We start from the raw sequence: 19939 nt of genomic DNA on the forward strand, positions 1-19939 counted from the left end.
GATACATCCTGGTTCCACTGTCTGAGGTTGCTTAGACTGCTCAGTCCTTCTGGCTGAGAACCATATTCAGGGGAGCCTGAGTCAGTCCCATACTGGCTTCGCAGCTATCAGTCTGGTAAGGACAAGTTACTCGGGAAAAGGATTTCTATTTTTGTTTCCACAGAAAATGAAAAGCTGTGGATTCCTTCCAGACTAATCAAGCCAGACCACCTGAAACAGAGTACCAGGTGATCCTACATTCAAAACAGATGGACAAAGCAGCCTTACAGACTACAGCCAGGATTTCTGCATCTTCTTAGAATCCCCCATGACAGCGCCCCTTACCAGCAGGAAGTTGTTTGGAAAGAACGACGCCCAAATTCCCAAATATTGTCTATAATTTGTTTGTTTTCATTTAAATGGACTTGGTTATATAAAATAAAATAAAAAAAGAGGTAAAAAATTAAAAAACAAGTGTTTTATATTGAAGTAATAAAATCCAAAATAAGTTGAAGAAAAACAGTATGTATTTGTCAATGATATTTTTATATCTAATGTCTAATATTATTTTAAACAATTAAATCACAACACAGTGAAAATTATAGGGCTTTTAATTTTGGCACACAAAAATGTCATTCTAATCTTACATGCAATAGCGTTAATTTTGTGCTGAGTGTTCTGTTAGGGTCAGTAAATGATTATAACATTATTCCAAGAAAAATGTAATTAAATAGTAGAAATGAGTAGTTGAGAAATTATGGAAGAGCATAGTGCATATAGGAATAATCCCTTTCCACTTTTTCCATAATTGTAATTGCTTTGAATAATTAGGAAATTAGATGATCTGAAACTTTTTGTAGTTGCTGTCTTGCATAATTAAGATATGTATTGATATACCATGAGTTTACAGTATGCCTGCTCCAGCACGTTTGTGGTGACAGAAATCTACATGTTGGCAATGATGGCCTATGACAGGTTTTGGGCAGTGTGTGATCCTTTGCACTCTATGGTTGTCATGTTCCCAAAGCTGTGTTCCTTTTTAGTGGCTGCATCATATTCCTGGGGTCTAATATGTTCCATGACATTTATTTAATTTTTGCTGAGATTATCATTTCAAGGAGTTAATATTATAAATAACTTTGTGTGTGAACATGCTGCTATTGTGGCTGTATCCTACTCTGACCCTTACGTTAGCCAGGAAATTATTTTAGTCTGTGCTACATTTAATGAAATTTGCATCCTGATAATCATTCTCACTTCTTATGTTTTCATCTTCATCACTATCATGAAGATACCTTCCATAGGGGGCCGTATTAAAACCTTCTCTACAAGTACCTCCCACTTGACTGCCATTATTATTTTCCATGGAACAATTCTTTTTCTTTACTGTGTATCAAACACCAAGAGCTCATGGCTCATGGTCAAGGTGGCCTCAGTGTTCTATGCAGTCTTCATCCCTATGTTAAATCCTGTGATCTATAGTCTCAGGAACACAGATGTCAAAGTGACAGTCAGAAAATTGATCAGTACAAACCTATAATATTATATTCATTCATTTCAGGAATATTGTGTAGAATTTTCCAATATTTCTATAATTATTGAGAAAACTAAAACCAGATATCCAACCAACCAACCAACCAAAGAAACAAACAAAAAAATTTAACTCTGAGTTAGCAAGTTATTCAAAACCTATTTAACTTGAGGTTGAGTATTCAGCTATAACATAATAAGAAAAGAAGCAATGACATTTCTATTTTAATGAAGATTTCATATTTGAAGTTCAACATGCATAATTTTAAAGTTAGCACACATTCATGTTAAAGCAAATTTCTCCTTTTTTTTTCAGTCATTGGGGAATGGTAATTTATATAGATCGACTTGATTGAAAGTATTTTTTTTGTAGTTAGTAGGCTGCTTAATTGCTTTAACTAAATGATTATATCTTTGCTACTCTCACTTGCTAACCATGTTGGATAACTTTTTGAATAGTAAAATCTTGGTAAAATTCAATGAGGTGCAAACAGCAGTTCTTTCTTTTTTGGAATTTTTGCTTCTCATTTCTAAAAGAAATATTGTATTTTCCTTTGTAAATAATGACTTATAACAATCCTATGCAACCAAAGCTTTCTAAGTGCTTAACAGTAATATCACTAAATCATGTACTTTAGCTTTTAGCTATAGGGATACCTCATTTATTTAATATCTGGGAGGCTATAAGTCAGATATAATATCACATTTAACCAAATACTCTGCCAAGTACTGATACACATAAAAATAGTATTTTGAACAAGAAATAGTAATAAAGTCATAATAAAAAGAAACTGTCATATAAGAACTTATACTTTGAATCCCAATATTTTAGAAATGACAGATGTGCAGTAAATTATAATTTGACACTGTAATTGACTTTCCTGATTTGAAGAAGAAGAAAACAAAACTATTGAAATAACTGTATTGGGGTAACTACTCTAGAATTAGATTTTGGCCATCTATAAGGTATAAAGAAGGAACCTAGAAATGTAAATCTATTACAAAGCCTATGGCAGGGTAGTATATTGAACGTAGGAGTAGACTTAATTTTGATGCTTAGCAACAAACCACCTTCTACATAAATGGTTGTATTCATCACTATCACTCTTAATCAGTTTCTCTAGTGAAGGCTTTCTCATAAGTACACAAAGTGCTAAAATAAGGGATGTTTGAGTACTCAGCACTCAAGTTACATGCACTAAATGATTATCTCAAAATAATTGCATTTCCTGAAAGATAAGTTTAAATGAATGTTGATCTTGGGAGAGGTGGAAAAATGTACTAAAATCTTCATATGAGATTTCAGTTATTCTTTTTAAGTCATCTGTGACTTTAGTCCTAATGATTTTTGTAATGTAAAATAATGTGATAATATGTTTATCAGTAGTCTACCTTGTATTTATGAGCAGATTTGACAGTGAACAATAGCACAGTTACTTTCAAAACCCAACAAAATTTCTAAAATGATATACTGTAATATATCAGTTGTCATTTATTATCTGTGTCTCTCATATCTTGTTGCTTAGGCTGTAGTTGAGTAATGATCATGATGCTCTGTCAAAGACAAATGATACCTTCTGCAAGCCTTTATATTTTAGAGTAAAAACAGAACAAAGAAGACCGATGCCATGAAAATCTCAGTGACAGTTAGTTGGAAGACACATTTGGACAGTTACATATAGTCCACTATTGAAATCATGATGATGGTGATTAAAATAAAAACACAAGAGGAGAGAAAAATTCAGGCTACATATTTAAACCAAAATTTAGAGAGGGACAAAAAAGTATCTTTCAGCTGATGCCTTATTCAGAATAAGATATTGCAACAATGCCAACAAGCTCAGAGGTAGTTGTTTGTGAACTTAGTCCTGTGAAAGAATCATGTCAGTAAATAGCAAATTAATATTAAAGAACCAACAGTAGCTCAAGAGTGTGACATAGACATTGACAAAAAAGAGGCCTCCTGACTATAGATTTTTAGAAAATATGATTATAGATCTCCACAAACTATCTATAGTCTAACTCCTGCCAACATGGATGCACCTACTAGCAGGGTCTACAAGGGTTGTGAATTCATGTTCCAACACCCACATTGGGCAGCCCACAGCTGTCTGTAACTCAAGTTCCAAGGGATCCAAGACATTTTTGTGACTTTTCTAGGCCCTTCACTCAATTGATAAATCCACACTCTGATATATACATATTAATTGAAGACACATTTCTTCAAAGAACAAATGCTGAAGCATCCTGTGAAGGGAATGGATCTCTACTCAAAGTTCATTTCCTTACAGTGTGTGAATTAAAATAACAGAGGAAACAAATTAAGAGGAGACACCTGGCTGTTGTTGCAGGACTGCCAGAAGGAAATCGAGCAAGAAGTCAGGGGTAGTACAGATAAGCAGATATTAAAAGACCATTCAAAAATAATAGATATTTCAAATGATAATATAAATATTACTCGGAAAAAAATCTTTAAAAATTTATCTACCCTTTGTAAGTGCTAAGCATTAAAATTTTACATGTATAAGTTTCAGATGTGTAGTAAAAGTAAATTCCATAATCTCAGAACCAGAAATTAGATACTGTGGCTGGAAGGAAAGTTATAAACATTATAGGAAGGAAGTCAAGAGAATTTACTCTGTAAAGTTATTTGTAATGAATAACATAACTATTACACACACGCTATCATCACTGTTTCTCAGAATATTTTATTTTCTTTTACTATTTGAATATTAGGAATTCAATAAGTAAGCAGATTATGAAAAAGTACTTTAGGGGTGTGTCTGTGTGTGTGTGTGTGTGTGTGTGTGTGTGTGTGTGCATGTGGGTACATGTGCTCACACACACTTACGTGTTTGCATGGAGGACTATGAGGGAGAAAGGACTTTTACATGGATTAGCCTCCTCACAGTCTCCTTTACATCTTTATTTCTTAGGCTGTAAATAAGAGGATTGAGCATAGGGATGACCATGCTGTAAAACACAGTGACTATCTTAACAAGGAGCAGTGAGCTCTTTGACTTGAGCACACAGTACAGAAGGAGAATGATCCCATGGCAGAAAGAGATAGCAGTTAGATGGGGGGCACAGGTGGACAAGGCTTTTTGGAGTGCTCCTTTAGTAGGAATCTTGATGACAGTGACAAAGATGACAACATAGGATACAATGATGATCAGGAGACTACAAATCTCATTAAACATACAAATGAGCAAGCATGCCAACTGGCTGAAAGAAGCATCAGAACAGGCTGCAGAGATGATGGCAGAGTACTCACAGCAAAAGTGGTTAATGGTAGTAGATCTACAGTAAGACAGTGCCAAAAGAAAATATGAGAGTATGGTGGCACAGAGCCCACCCCATAGGTAAGTTGCAGTTACTAGGAGACCACAGAGCCTACGAGACATAGCCACAGTATAAAGCAGAGGGTTACAAACTGCTACAAAGCGGTCATAGGCCATTACAGCTAACATGAAGGTTTGGGCAACCACACAAGCACAGCCAAAGTAGAACTGGATTATGCATCCTTTTACGGACATAGATCTGTCTTCCCTTATCAGAAGGTCTAACAGTTTTGGTGCAATCACAGTGGTATAACAAAGGTCAACGAAGGATAAATGGCTGAGGAAAAAGTACATGGGAGTGTGGAGTTTGGCATTTATCCTGATGACCAAAATCATACCTAGGTTTTCCAAAACACTGATGGTGTATATGATCAAAAAAACCAGGAACAAAGGCACCTGTAAGTTTGGATACTCTGAGAATCCCAAGAAGACAAATAGGACTCCAGTACTCTGATTCCCTGGATGCTGCATTTGGATCTTGTTGAAGAGAATGATAGAATCCATTCCAGGCAGTAAGATGCAGTGGAGGGTGTACATAGCATGAAGGGAGACAGAAGAATATATTTAGTTCATGGTATGGCATACACCAACAGGTATTTAGAAATAACATGGGGTGGCTTTTAATCACAGATTGTTTCTACACATATGTTTCTCAGATCAGTTGGGGAAAATATCCCCTCAATATACCCCAAGAAATCATAAACAACCCTGTGTAAATACTTCAGTGTTATTGATCAGGGATAGCCAAACTTGATAGAAATCCCATTTAATCGTCTAAGTCTTCAGGCCACCTTCTCTGATAATACTGATACAGTATAGATTTTTTAAGCAAGGCTGCTATAGGTGTAATGGCTTTAGAGACCCTAATTAAAAATGTTTGATATTGTTACCAAAAAAATTAAATATTCTCTTGTTAGTTTGTATGGCAATTGAGAAAATGTATTTATTTCTATCCTTTTGTTTCTTGTTCCTGTATCCTAATATATAAAATGAAGTTATGGGTAGTTATGAACATTAGTGTACTTACTAAAAGAAAAGATATTGCATAGTTTCTTGTAAATGCTAGTAAAAGGATATGCAGGGAAAGCAATAAAACATAAAATCTCAAATTCTTTAAAGGTACAATGATGTAAACATAATGTAAAAAGCACTGAAATTTTCAAATGAATTTGTCATCATAAACATGATTTTACCATCTCACGACATGAAGCATAAGAACAATTTACCCTACACTATAATAGTCAGCACTCCACAGAATCTTTGAATACAAGTTTGTAGGGTCAGTTCTTTTCCAGTACTCATTCATCTTACCCATAAAACATCAATACAATGGGTTTCTTGCCTCTTCCATTGCTTATTTTGTTGAAGAAAATGTTTTTAATATGAAAATTTAGCTTATATTATTTATGGAAACCTTTTTGTTTTGGAAGACAGAGAAATGAAATAAATCACCATTTTTACAATGAAAAACAAAGTTTCTTGTTTTCTCTGCAGTGGTTTTTCCCTTCTCTGTTTCATAGGTTAAAATTCCCTTCTGTAGCACTCTACCTTGTCTAGATTCTTTCCATTAAGACTGCCAAGAAGAAGATTCACTCCTGAATGTGATATCTCATATAGAATTTTATCTTGAAGCACAAATTATTTTTGTCCTATCATTTGTAATCTTAGAACACTTATATTAATTAACATTTTCTAGCAAGCCCATATCTAAAATTAGGTTATTGATTCTTTTTCACTAGCTTTAAAATTTCAAATATTTACAGTGTTCTGTTAGGTATTTGACTTTCAGAAGTAAATATACACTTCAGCATAGAAACATATGAGAAAAATTAGTGTTCTCTTTTCTTCCATATATAAACTTTTCCTTGTAGTTCTGATAACTGAAACTAGGCAGATAAACACTGAAATTTCAATGGTTTGCAATATGCTTTTTCAATATGTGCTTTACCCTCATTCCTATTTCAGATGTAATACAGTTTTTCTCCACAAATTTCTGAACCATCTCTCCTTTCTCTTTGCATTAATTTGACATTTAATTGGATTTATAATACATGAGAAACAAATAGAGAATTATAAGAATTTGTTATTTTATGAATTATGTCTCGTGTAAAGAAGAAACAATAAATGGAAACACTCTGGAAGATACACACAAAAAACAATCTTCTTCCTTGCTCTTATTGTGATTACTCCTAAGCTATCATCTATAGGTTCCTGCGGTATCTCAAACTATTACACATTGTTTACATCTTCTCTTTTTGTTCCAGTTAAGGTTAAATACTAGAATTACTCAAAATGCATTCTTGTGTAGATTCTGACTTCACAGCATTAAATCTTATCAAATAAACACTGTCTCAGTGAGAAGCCTTTATATGTACATACTGTCAAATTATTTTAAAAATTAAAAGTGTTTAAGTAATATTATTTTAATTGTACCAGATCTATTATACATTTGATATACTATTAAACCTCAAAGACAAAATCAAGACAAGATTTTTACTAATGTAACAAGTAATTCAGTACCTTGTATTATGAATCTTAGGAGAATCATATGTTGTCACAGAGCTCCTTCGCTAATAAAAATATACAACTTACAGTTTTTCACAACTGAATTATATGTCATGTTAATTAATCAGCCACCCCAAAAGAGGTACCCTCTGTAGGTTTATTTACCAAAGATTTCTTTGATCAATTCAGTAAATAATAAAAAAAGTTACAAAAGTTTGATTAAAGACATGAATTTAACTTGGAATTGAGGTACGAGTTTCATTTTCAAAATGTGTCACTAGAAGACCCAAGAATAATGTATTGATTATTAAGAGAATAATGTTCAGCATAACAACTCTCGCAATGTAAGACTCAGAAACCAAATAGGGAGACCAAAGTGTGTGTTTTAAGTCTGAAAATATGGCCCCAGGGAATCAAGCCACAATCTTAAGCAAGTATTTACCATGAAATAGAAACAAGATGATTAAGAAAACTGCTCCCCAATTACAAGTATAATTAATCCAAATCACCAATCATATGGGACACTTAAATAGGCTGCTAATCTCTTTTTATGCATTATAATTTTTAATTTAAATTGAAAACAAGCTTGTTTAACATATCAAACCCAGTTCCCACACCCTCCCATCCTCCTGTTTCCCCCACCAAACCCATCCCATCCCCTTTCTGCTCTATAGGGAGGGTGAGGATATCCATGGGGAGTCTTCACAGTCTGTCATTTGTTGCAGGACCCAGGCCCTCCCCATTGTGTCTAGGAAAAGGGAGTATCCCTCTATGTAGAATGGGCTCCCAAAATCCGTTTGTATACCAGGGATAAATACTAGTCCACTACTAGAGGCCCCATGGACTGCCCAATGCTCCCAATTAACACCACATTCAGGGAATCTGTGTAGGTCCTGTGATTGCTTTTTCCCACTGAGTATGTACCCTCATTTTCCCCATCCATTCTTTAGTTGATGGGCATTTAGGTTGCTTCTAAGTTCTGGCTATTACATTAATGCTGTTATGAACACAGTTGAACAAATGTCCTTTTGTATGAATGTGTGCATTTTGGGTATGTTAGGCTGATAATCTTAAGCAGAAAAATATAACCAATTAAGAGTAACCAATGTATAGTTCAAAATAATATAATTTTTTTTGTTGAAAAGATGACATCAACAAAAAATATCTTGTTTATCATTTGTTTTATTTCTTAACATAGTAACAAGCTTTCTTTTAGTTTGTCATATTAATTGTTCATTTTATAAGAAAGCTGATTAAGCATATATATATACATATATATTTGTCAAAAAATAATATTTGGTGGTTATTCTGAGTTATGTTACAGAATCACTAGAAGAAAATTCACTGTAATCTGAGTTCCTTAGGGCTGGATCCTTGATGCCCATCGCCAGGCCTCTGCTAGAGGTGAGTCTGGGACCAATTCGGGTGGATTTGCCCCCACACCCTTCCCTTGGAACTTCTTGGATTTGCCACGGATCTCACTCCCCCTGTGTCCTGTCCCCATTGAGAGAGCTCCTGGTGTTCTGATACACACCCACCCATACCCACCAAGAGCCTGCCCCCCCCACACTGTGCCCTACACTGCCCACTGTCCCACCACTCTGGTTGAGCACTGGGACAGAGAGTATAGCCAACAAACCTGCACCTTTGGGGAACTTCCTGGAGCTATTCAGAGCACATTAGTCCTGCCTATCCACTTGGGACCACCAGCAATCACAACATGTCTGCTCTCTGACCCCCAATGCTGGTCCTATACTGGAGTTCCAGGCCCCACCCAGAGATCTGCCTATCCCCTCAGGGCCATCCTGAGCCCCTGCGGGCTGGATCCTTAACCCCCCATCACCAGACCTCTGCTAAGGAGGCCTCAGCCAGAGAGTGCCAGGCCCAGGCTAGATCCACCTATCGGCATGAAGAATGTGCTGAGTCCCAGCCTTCTGTATCTTTGACCTCATCTCAGGTCTTCTGCTGGAGCCTGATCTTTGACCTCCATCACCCGGCCTCTGTCTGAAGTGAGATCTCCTAGAGAACGTGGACCACCCAGAGTTACAGACATCGAACTACTGACCCACCTAAGCCCACCTGGGGAATACCTTAGAAAGAAATCCTCCCACTTACACCTACTGGAAGAAGCCATGGGCAGACTGCAATACAAGGAAATAACTAACAATAGAAAGACAAGCATAACACCACCAAAACCTAGGGACTCTACACCAAATACCTGAACACTCCCCAAAGCAGATAAAACAGAATAGAAAGACTTAAAAAGTATTGTCATAAAAATGATAGAGGCCCTCAAAGACAATGTGAGAGATTCCTTTAAAAAATTAAAGTAAAAACAAAAAATGGAAAGAAATAAACAAATTTCTTAAAGAAAGTACAGAAAGCCAAGAAAAAAACAATTAAACAGGTATAGGATATGGTTCAAGACTAGGAAACTGAAATAGAGACAATAAAGAAAACACAAATGGAAGGAATGCTGGAATAGAAAAACTGGGCAAATGATCGGGAACTACAGACATAATCATAACCAACAGAATACAAGAACTGGAAGAGAGAATCTCAGGCGTTGAAGATAAACTAGAGGAAATATATTCATTGACCAAAGAAAATCGTAAATCCAACAAATCCTCAAAACAAAACATCCAGGAAATGTGGGGCACAGTGAAAAGGCAAAACCTAAGAATAATAGGCATAGAGGAAGGAAAAGAAGCCCAGCTCAAAGGTGCAGAAAACATATTCAACAAAATCATTGAGGTAAACTATACCCATCTGAAGAAGGACATTCCCATGAAAGTATAAGAAGCATACCGAACACCAAATAGATTGGACCAAAATAATAATAATAATAATAATAATAATAATAATAATAATAATAATCCTCAAAAAATAATAATCAAAACAACTAACATAGAATAAAGAAAGAATATTAAGAACAGTGAAGAAAAAAGGCCAGGCCACATATAAAGGCAGACCTATCAAAATTACACCTGACTTCTCCATGGAAACTCACAAGGCCAGAAAGTCCTGGATAGATGTTCTACAAGTACTAAGAGTCCATGGAAGGCAGTCCAAGTTACTATATCCAACATAACTCTTAATCACTATAGACAGAAAAAAAATAAGATATTTAATGACAACACCAGATCTTCACAAGAAGTATCTACAAATCCTGCCCTACAGAAAGAAATTAAGGACTTCCAAAAATTCAATGAGAATGAGGACTCAACATACCAGAACTTATGAGACACCTTGAAAGCAGTGTAATGAGAGAAGTTCATTGCACTAAGTGCCCATATGAAAACAAACAAACAAACAAACAAACGGAACATAATCACATTAGAGAATTAAAAGCACAACTGAAAGCCTTAGAATAAATAGAAGCAAACACACTCTGGAGGAGTAGATCCAGGAAATAATCAATTTGAGGGCTGGAATCAATAAAATAGAAACCAGGAAAACAATACAAAAAAAAATTAATGCAACAAAGAGTTGGTTTTTTTATTTTTTTTATTTTAGAAAATCAATAAGATAAACAAACCTTTATCCAAACTAACCAAAAAGAAGAGAAAGAATATGCAAATCAACAAAATCAGAAACAAAAAGGGGGACATAACAAAAGACACAGAGGAAATCCAGACAATGTTAAGGTCATACTTTAAAAACCTATGCTCCACAAAATTTGACAATTCAAAGGAAATGGACAAATTTCTGGATAAATATCACTTACCATAATTAAATCAAGAACAAACAAATGACGTAAATAGACCTATAACCCCTAACGAAATAGAAGCAGTCATTGAAAGCCTTCCAACCAATAAAATCTCAGGGCAAGATGGTTTTAATGCAGAATTCTACCTGAAATTCAATGAAGAGCTAATACCAATACTCCTCAAATTGTTCAAAACAACAGAAACAGAAGATTCATTAGCAAACTTTTTTTTCAAGGCCACAATCACCAAAAGACACACTAAAAATAAAAAATACTACAGACCAATATCCGTGATGAACACTGATGCAAAAATTCTCAATAAAATACTGGCAAACCGAATCCAAGAATACTTCAGAGAAATCATCCATCATGACCAAGTAGACTTCATCTCTGGGTTGCTGGGATGGTTTAACATATGAAAATCTATCAACGTGATCCACCACAGAAGATATGAGAGAGAGAGAAAGAGAGAGAGAGAACAAATATAAAAGAAGGAGTTATTATTGGTTTGAAAAGAAAACTGAACCTAAAAAAAGTTTTAGAGACCTACAAGACTGCTGCCAAGTAACATTTTGAGCAACTGTGGAAAGGCTATCATAAATGCCCTTCCCGGATAGTGACATCAAGAATTAACTTATCCACCATTATGGAGGCCTCATCTAGTGTTGGGAACAGAAGCAAATACCCATAACTAAACACTGAGTGGCACTAGAATCCAGATGCAGACAGAGAGGACATGACCAGGCTACAGAAACACTTAAAGACAGCTGACCCGAACAAGGAGGAGCTAACTGGCTTCCAGACTGATAGCTGGGAATCCAGAATGGGACTAACTCAGAACCCCTGAATATGGGTCTCAGCTAGAAGGACTGAGCAGTCTAAGGGACCTCAGACAGTGGAACCAGGATGTATCCCTGGTGCACCAAAGGATTTTGGGAGCACATTCACCATGGAGGGATACAGCCTTAACCTAGAGGCAGGTGGGAAGGCCTAGAGTCTACTCCAAATGACTTGACAGATTTAGATGACCCCTCCTGGAAGGATCACCCTACATATGGAGTGGGGGAGTTGGGAGGGGAGGGTGGTGGTTGGCATCGGAAGGTAGGAGAAAGGGAAAGAGGAAGCAAGGGAAAAATGGAGGGAGAAAGGGAGGGAGAGGGAACTGGGATCGATATGTAAAATAAAAAACAATAAATAAATATAAATAAAAATAAAATTTACTGGTATATTTTTAAAGTTGTTATTTATAATGTATCTTGAGCATAATATCCCAAATCTTACTTTATTAAAATATTACCATACTGTTTGTCTTGGATTGTACTCTTATCAGACTTATAACTTGAAGTTAAGGCATTTCCCTACAAAGTAAGTTTTTACCACCTACCTACTAATTTTCCCAAATGAAAAACAATTGTATGAATTGTATGTTAAATTGTCACTTACTTGAATAATATTTTTCATTAATCCTTTTAATATGGCAATCAATTATATGAGATTTACAATGGAGTCTTTCTTTGTTCTATTTTTTTATTCATTAATTAATTTATTTAACATCTTGAACATCGATCTACCAGTTCTTCCCACCTCTCCTCTGCCTCCTCTCTAATTTTATTTGTGCTCCATTTCTGTTCATAATAGGGTGGGCCTCCCACAGATATCAACAAAACACAGAGTATCAAGTTGTAGTAAGACTAAGGACCTCCCCATGTACTAAATTTGGGAAAGGCAACCCAGTATGAGGAATATTGTCCAGAAAAGCATGTAATAGATTTAGACACAGCCCCTGCTTCTGCTGTTAGGAGTCCCACAAGAATATCAATTTCCACAATGGTCATATATATGTCTGTTCAGTCTTCATGAGCTTCTATGAGCCCAAGTTAGTTGGTTATATGGGTTTTCTTGTGATGTCCTTGACACCTGTGGTTTCTACAATCTTTTCTCCATATCTTCAGTAGGATTCCCCAAGTTCAGTCTAATGTTTGATAGAGGGTCTCTGCATCAGTTTCCACCAGTTTCTAGAAAAAGCCAATGTGATAAGTATTAGCCTAGACACCAATCTATGAATATAATAGAATATTGTTAGCCATCATTACATTGACATTTTCCCCCTCCAGTTAAGTTTGGTTCTATACTAGGGTTTTTTTGTTTTGTTTTGTTTTTTTGTTTTTGTTTTATTGTTTTTTTTTTTTTTTTTTGGCATGGGTCTCAGGCTGGAATAGTCATTGATTGGCCACTCCCACAATCACTGTGCCACTCTTACACCAGCATATCCTATAGGCAGGACAGACAATAGATTGAAAGTTATGTGGCAGGGTTGGTTTCCAAATACCTCCACTGGAAGTCCCAGCTCCTATTTTGAGGAGTCTCACAAGAAGATCAAACTCCTTAATAGTCATATATATATATATATATATATATATAGAGAGAGAGAGAGAGAGAGAGAGAGAGAGAGGGTCTAGGTTAATACCATGTAAACTTGGCATATTCCTAAAGGATGCTCAGTCATAATGAATAAAGAAAATGTGGTACATGTACACAATGGAATAGTACTTAACTATTAAAAACACTGGCATCACGACATTTGAAGGCTAATGGATGGATATATATATATATATATATATATATATATATATATATATATATATAATTATCCTGAGTGAGGTAACCTAGACCCAGAAAGTCAAGTGGCATATACTCATAAGTGGACAGTAGCTCTAACGTGAAGGGTATTCTTTGGCATGTACTCACTTATAAGTGGATAATAGCTCTTAGGTAAAGGACAATCATTATTATATTCACTTATATGAGGACATTATCCCTAAAGAAAATTTTTGTTGCCCTCCACAGACTGACAGAGGTTAGGTAACAAGGAAGGCCACAGGGAGATACTTGAATCTCCCTGGGAAGACGGAAATGGAAGAGATTTCTAATGAGTCTTATTGGTCTTTTTAATAGGATCATATCATTTGCAAATAGAGATATTCATTTTCTTCTTTTTCCATTTGTGTGTGTGTGTGTGTGTGTGTGTGTTTGTATTTATTACCACATCACCTTCTATCTGCTAGCAGTTGAATTATTTTATTTTTATTGAAAATAGTTGCTTCTCTCATACCATGATCATATTTTCTACTCCCTCCACTCTTCCCAGCTTCACCCCAAATCTTTTCTCTCCCAGATCCACTTCTCTTCTTTTCTTCTTCAGAAAAGAGTAGGTCTCCAAGAGAACAACAGCAAAATAGTACAAAATGAGATCTGATAAGACAAGGCAAAAGCCTTCATATCAAGGGTGGATTCATCTTGTTTTACATTTGGAAGATTATAAGAATTAAGAAATGTATATATTATTTTAATTTTATTTAAACACAAGTTTCCAATTATTCCCTAGAAACCTCTGAATTTCATCAACTTATATTATACTATTTCAATTTTCATCTCTAATTTTAATAACTTTGTTTTCTCTTGCATTTTTAGCTAGTTTTGTTAAGGATTTGTCAATTATATTATGTAGACAATTCTTTGAATTGACTCTTTGCATTTTCTTTTTTCCTATTTAATCATTCTCTGTAATATCAATTATATTCAGAAAAGTAAAATGAAGGAGGTGCAGATAGACTCTATATATCAAACCAAACTGCAACTCCATTGAACTATTATTTATCTAAAAATTGATTTTCTAATTGATTATTTATAAATTATACATACTTGATAACATGATATATTCATTTTCAAGATTCAAAAAAAATACTAGTAAGTAAGAGTTTTAGGGTTTTGAAATAATTATACAAAAACAGAAAAAATCACATACAGGAGTTTCATATTCTTTAAACTAATATTGTTCAAGATTAGAATTCAAAATTAGAATTTTTAAGACCCTGAGGTCTTTATGACATCTGCTTATGAAATATTTTAGTGTTGTGATTTATTTTTAATATATGATATTATTTGTGGCATTTTGGATTTTTTTTCTCGAGACAGGGTTTCTCTGCATTGCTTTGGAACCTGTCCTGGGACTAGCTCTCTAGACAAGGCTGGCCTTGAACTCACAGAAATTCACCTGCCTCTGAATCCCAAGTGAAGGGATGTGCCACCAACTTCTGGCACATTTTGGATTTTTTTCTTTCTTTCTTTCTTTCTTTCTTTCTTTCTTTCTTTTTTTTGTTTTTGTTTTTGGTATTTTTGTTTTTTTGTTTTAAGAGTTTAGAATTATTAATTTTTATTAAAATTGATCTACAGACTGGAGTATGTAGGTGTTCACTCCATCACCAAGCTGACGACTCAAGCCTAAATTACATAATTAAAACTGTGTCTAGAGATCTAATATTATCTGGTAGTCTCAATAAAATAAAATCACATTTACATAGTTGTGTTGCCATCTTGTTGATGTGGCTAAAACAAATTCAATAGCAATATTTATGATGGTGGATAAGTTAGTTGTTCTCATTATCAATGAAGGGCATTTTTGGAAACCTTTCCACTGTTGCTCAAATTGTTAGTTGAGGTCAGTCTTGGAGGTCTCTGGACATTTCTCTAGATTCAGTTTTATCACCAAATCTATAATGGCTCCTTCTATTATGCTCTCTCCTCTCTCTCTCTCTCTCTCTCTCTCTCTCTCTCTCTCTCTCTCTCTCTCTCTCTCCTCTTCTCTTATCTGTTCCTACCCTGGCTCAATCTTCCTAGTCCCAAGTGCTTCTCCCCTTCTCTATCTCCTAGCTCCCTCTCCACTCACTGTCCCCCCCCCCAATATGCTTAGGAGATCGTGTCCTTTTCACCTCTGTGAGGGACCATATATGAATTGCTTAAAATCCTCCTAGTTTCCTAGTTTCTCTGGTGGTGTGATTTATATGATGGTGGTCATTTGCTCTATGTCTGAAATCCATATATAAGTGAATACATACCTTGTTCCTCTTTTTATGACTTGGTTACTTCACTGAGGATGCTTTCTTCAATTTCCATCCATTTTTCTGCAGATTTCAAGATTCTCTCTCTTTTTTTTTTTTTTTTTTTTTTCTGCAGTCATGGGGGTCAAAGATCCAGCATTCAGTGACTCAGGATGGTCCCGTGATGATAGGCGGATCTCTGGCCTGGGTCTGGAGCTCCAACAGAGGACCGGCGGTGGGGGTCAGAGACATTTGGATTGTTTTAAACTATATAGTTGCTAAGTAAAATTTCCTGGGAATAGATCAATAGTATTTTTCACCACAGATTTGTCGTTGATAACAAATATTAGAAATAAACAATTCAATTCATGCATATTTTGATGGCTCAAAAGAAATAGTATGTGGTTAATGGGTATCTTGAAATCATAACCAGAAGCCTTATATGAGAACTGATATGGTTCACAAAGCTACTTCCCTGGTGATATCTGATGAATGTCTAGGCAGCTCCCTCTGAAGAGTTTCATCTTTTCCAGGAATTTCTACTAGTTATACAACCTCATCAAATTCCCTGAGATGACTAAGCCTATTAGGTTCCATTGTATTCCTCAGTATCCTTCTATGTGTGATGTCTATATCTTATGAGTTGAATTAACTTCTTGAGAATTAAGGGTCAGTATCTGCTATCCAGAGTCGGCATTTTTGCCATGGAGTTCATTATGTGCAGACATATTACACCAAAGGGGCTGCTGTGCTGTGTAAAAGTGAGGACTTTGAAAATATGGTAATGTTTAAGCTTTTCCTAGTTGGAGAAAGAAAAATTGAGAGGAAGAAGTGATAGAGGAGAAGGAGGAGAGGAGAAGTGTGTACATAGACAAGGAGAAGTACAAAATTTTCAAAGAGGAAGTGTAAAACATATGGGAAAGTTTTTCTTTTCCATTTATTTATTTATTTATTTATTTATTTATTTATTTATTTATTGAGACAGGGTTCCTCTATACTGCTTTGGAGGCTGTCCTGGAATGAGCTATGTAGACCAGGCTGGCCTGGAACTCACACATATCTACCTGCTTCTGCCTCCCAAGTGCTGGGTTTGGAAGTGTGTGCCACCAACACCCAGCTGGCAATATATATATTTAAGTGTTACATGCATACATTCTTTAGATAAATATCAACACTGTGACTGGATTTCTTAATGGTCAGAGCTTGGTTATGAAAGCTCCAGTAAATCAGTTTCAACCATAGTCCCCTTATAAGTCAAGAAACCACATTAAGTAAAAGAAATAAGTGATGGTGAGAACACTAACAGAAGGTTTATTAAATATAGTTACATTGGAAGAATGAGAAGAGATGCAGTAACATAGCTCCAAATCCTCCTTCAGAATATTATCATGATGTGTAGATTTTAATAGTATGCCAAATCAAAAGTCATGTTTAGTTGTGGTCTCACCCATCATTGATGAGTCATTCTGTTGTCTCCAGCATCCCCAGGGAGCAGGTGTGACAATTGCTAAATCCCTTTCTAGAAGACAACCTCTCCCCCCAATTCCCGAAGAATCGTCAGCCTCTAGTTTCTGCCAGCATGAGACTCCTGTAGGAGATTCTTATTCATTGGGGGTGCTTTCTTTTAATATTCTGATAGAGGAAGAAAGGAGCAGGAGTGTCTCTGCATAGTATTGTTGTGCTTAGATGAACAATTACAACCATTATCACTAAAAAGCAATTGGCTTGCTGTGTGACTTTGTACGTGGGTTTTCTTTTTCTTCAGAAAGATGATTTAAATGAATTGCAATCTGTATAGCTAACATTATCTTTTTCATCAAAGACATTGTTCAGTCAAGTGTAAAGGAAACCATACCAAAGGAAAAGACATTTACAAAACACATCAGATAAACAACTTATTTCCACAAATTTCAAAATGAATAACACCAGGAAAAATCCAATAGAGAAATGGACAAATATCCTATAGCAGTGCTAATCACACAGAATAATAAAATGTCTAATAATCTGTGAAAAGTCACTCAGATGTCTTGGTTTGAAAAAGAATATCTTAAAGCCACTTAAATAACAACATGGCTTGAATGACATTGCTGGAGGAAACTGATAAAAATAATCTCCAGGTGAGCATACATAGACAATATGCAATATACTTTACTTTACTTACAGCCATAGTGAAATTGAAGGCATTGAATTTGAGTAGGCAGAGGTGGAGAGGATCTGAGAGGAGTTGGGGGAGGGAATACATAAATACAATATATTTAAAAAATACTAATAATCAATTCATCTATTTAACAAATATCTTAAATTTATGTTCAAATTAACACTTGCTTCAATGTTTTAAACACTAAACATTAAGATTACTCATAGAAGTGGACATCAAAGAATGTCTCATCTCAACACATATATGCATCGCTAAACAATTTTAAGGCAAATTGCTGCTTAATAAATGTGAATGTATAGATATTGTCAAAGTAATTCCCAATTGTCTAAATACTTTATAAGATACTTAGAATGAATGAAAATTAAAATCCTGTCCTTCTGTATTAATGCAATAAACATATTTATGGATACAATTAGGGAAATTGTTTGTATGTGTGTGTGCATGCACATATGTGTCTAGACTGAATCAGATACCAGTTTCATGTGAATCAATTTCTTGATGGTGTCTTTCACATCCTTATTTCTTAGGCTATAAATAAGGGGATTGAGCATGGGGATGACCATGCTGTAGAACACAGTGACTGTCTTAACCAGAAGTAGTGAACTCTTAGACTTGAGTACACAATAAAGAAGGAGAATGACACCATGGCAGAAGGAGATGGCAGTCAGGTGGGGGGCACAGGTGGAGAAGGCTTTTTGGAGCGCTCCTTTAGTAGGAATTGTGATGACAGTGACAAAGATGACAACATAGGACACAATGATGATCAGGAGGCTGAAAGCCTCATTGAATGTGCATATTATTAGGCATGCCAACTGGCTAATTGTAGTATCAGAACAGGATATAGAGAGAATGGCAGAGTGCTCACAACAGAAGTGATTTATAATGTTAGGGCCACAGTAAGAGTGTTGTGAAAGAAAATGTGTGAGAGTGGCAGAACAAAATCCACCCCATAGATAACTTCCACTCACCAGGAGAGCACAGAGTTTAGGAGACATGGAAGTTGTATAGAGCAGAGGGTTACAAACAGCCACAAACCTGTCATAGGCCATCACTGCCAGCATAAATGTTTGTGCTACCACAAAGGTACATCCAAAGAAAAACTGTGTTAGGCATCCTTCCTTAGAGATTGTCTTGTCTTCTGTAAGCATGTTTTCTAGGAGCTTCGGGGTATTTACACATGCATAACAAAAGTCAACAAAGGATAGATGGCTGACAAAAAAGTACATGGGATTGTGGAGTTTGGGGTTAATCCTAATGATTAAAATCAGACCCAGGTTTTCTAACACAGAAATGGTGTACATGGTCAAGAACACCAGAAACAGAGGCATCTGTAGGCTTGGATATTCTGGGAAGCCCAACAAGATAAAAATCACTCTGGTACTATGGTTTCTCTCATCTTGCACCTGACTCCTGTTGGAAGAAATCAAAGAGTTCATTCTGAGCAGCTGTTTAGTGTCAAGTGCGTGGCTACGAACAGATGAAGGTAAGCTGCCAAGATCAGTCTGTTCAATGTCTGGTAACAAGTGAATATTTTTGTTCTCAGGTTTGGTACCTCTTTTTGTGTGTGTGTGACTTGAATCTTTGTACACTTGCTGTTTGATCCTCTGTTCCTCCCATATACTTTAGGTATTCATTTCCTTATCTATAGAACAAGCAATGGAATTATTTCATTTGCAAATTATATACTTGCATTATATATGCATGGCAAAGCTAAACAAAAAACTTAACTTTGACTATTCCTAAATCTCTCCAAAGTACTTATGATATAATACAAATGTTTAAATAAGGTCAAACAATAATAGAAAAAATGGGGTGAACACAGAAGTTAATAGCAACAGAA

At 35.6% G+C, this 19939-nt stretch overlaps 2 protein-coding genes and 1 pseudogene across 2 annotated transcripts; 1 reads left to right on the forward strand and 2 right to left on the reverse strand.

Annotated features, from left to right (window-relative positions):
• Positions 1-877: 877 nt before the first annotated feature.
• Positions 878-1519, forward strand: LOC127221833 (olfactory receptor 5D13-like; annotated as a pseudogene).
• Positions 1520-4376: 2857 nt separating this feature from the next.
• LOC127221834 (olfactory receptor 1165) lies at positions 4377-5354 on the reverse strand. The gene has a single exon (XM_051183820.1). The coding sequence runs from the start codon at positions 5352-5354 to the stop codon at positions 4377-4379; it is 978 nt and encodes a 325-aa protein (XP_051039777.1).
• Positions 5355-18554: 13200 nt separating this feature from the next.
• On the reverse strand, positions 18555-19535 carry LOC127222005 (olfactory receptor 1165). Its single transcript, XM_051183927.1, has one exon. It carries the CDS (start codon positions 19533-19535, stop codon positions 18555-18557), a length of 981 nt encoding a protein of 326 aa, XP_051039884.1.
• Positions 19536-19939: the final 404 nt, after the last annotated feature.

The sequence above is a fragment of the Phodopus roborovskii genome, unplaced genomic scaffold (genome assembly GCF_943737965.1).
Source record: "Phodopus roborovskii unplaced genomic scaffold, PHOROB, whole genome shotgun sequence".
NCBI lineage: Eukaryota > Metazoa > Chordata > Mammalia > Rodentia > Cricetidae > Phodopus > Phodopus roborovskii.

Bases quoted from the DNA above. Each gene is read 5' to 3' on its own strand.
- LOC127221834 (XM_051183820.1), bottom strand. From the start codon at position 5,354: ATGGATTCTATCATTCTCTTCAACAAGATCCAAATGCAGCATCCAGGG.
- LOC127222005 (XM_051183927.1), bottom strand. From the start codon at position 19,535: ATGAACTCTTTGATTTCTTCCAACAGGAGTCAGGTGCAAGATGAGAGA.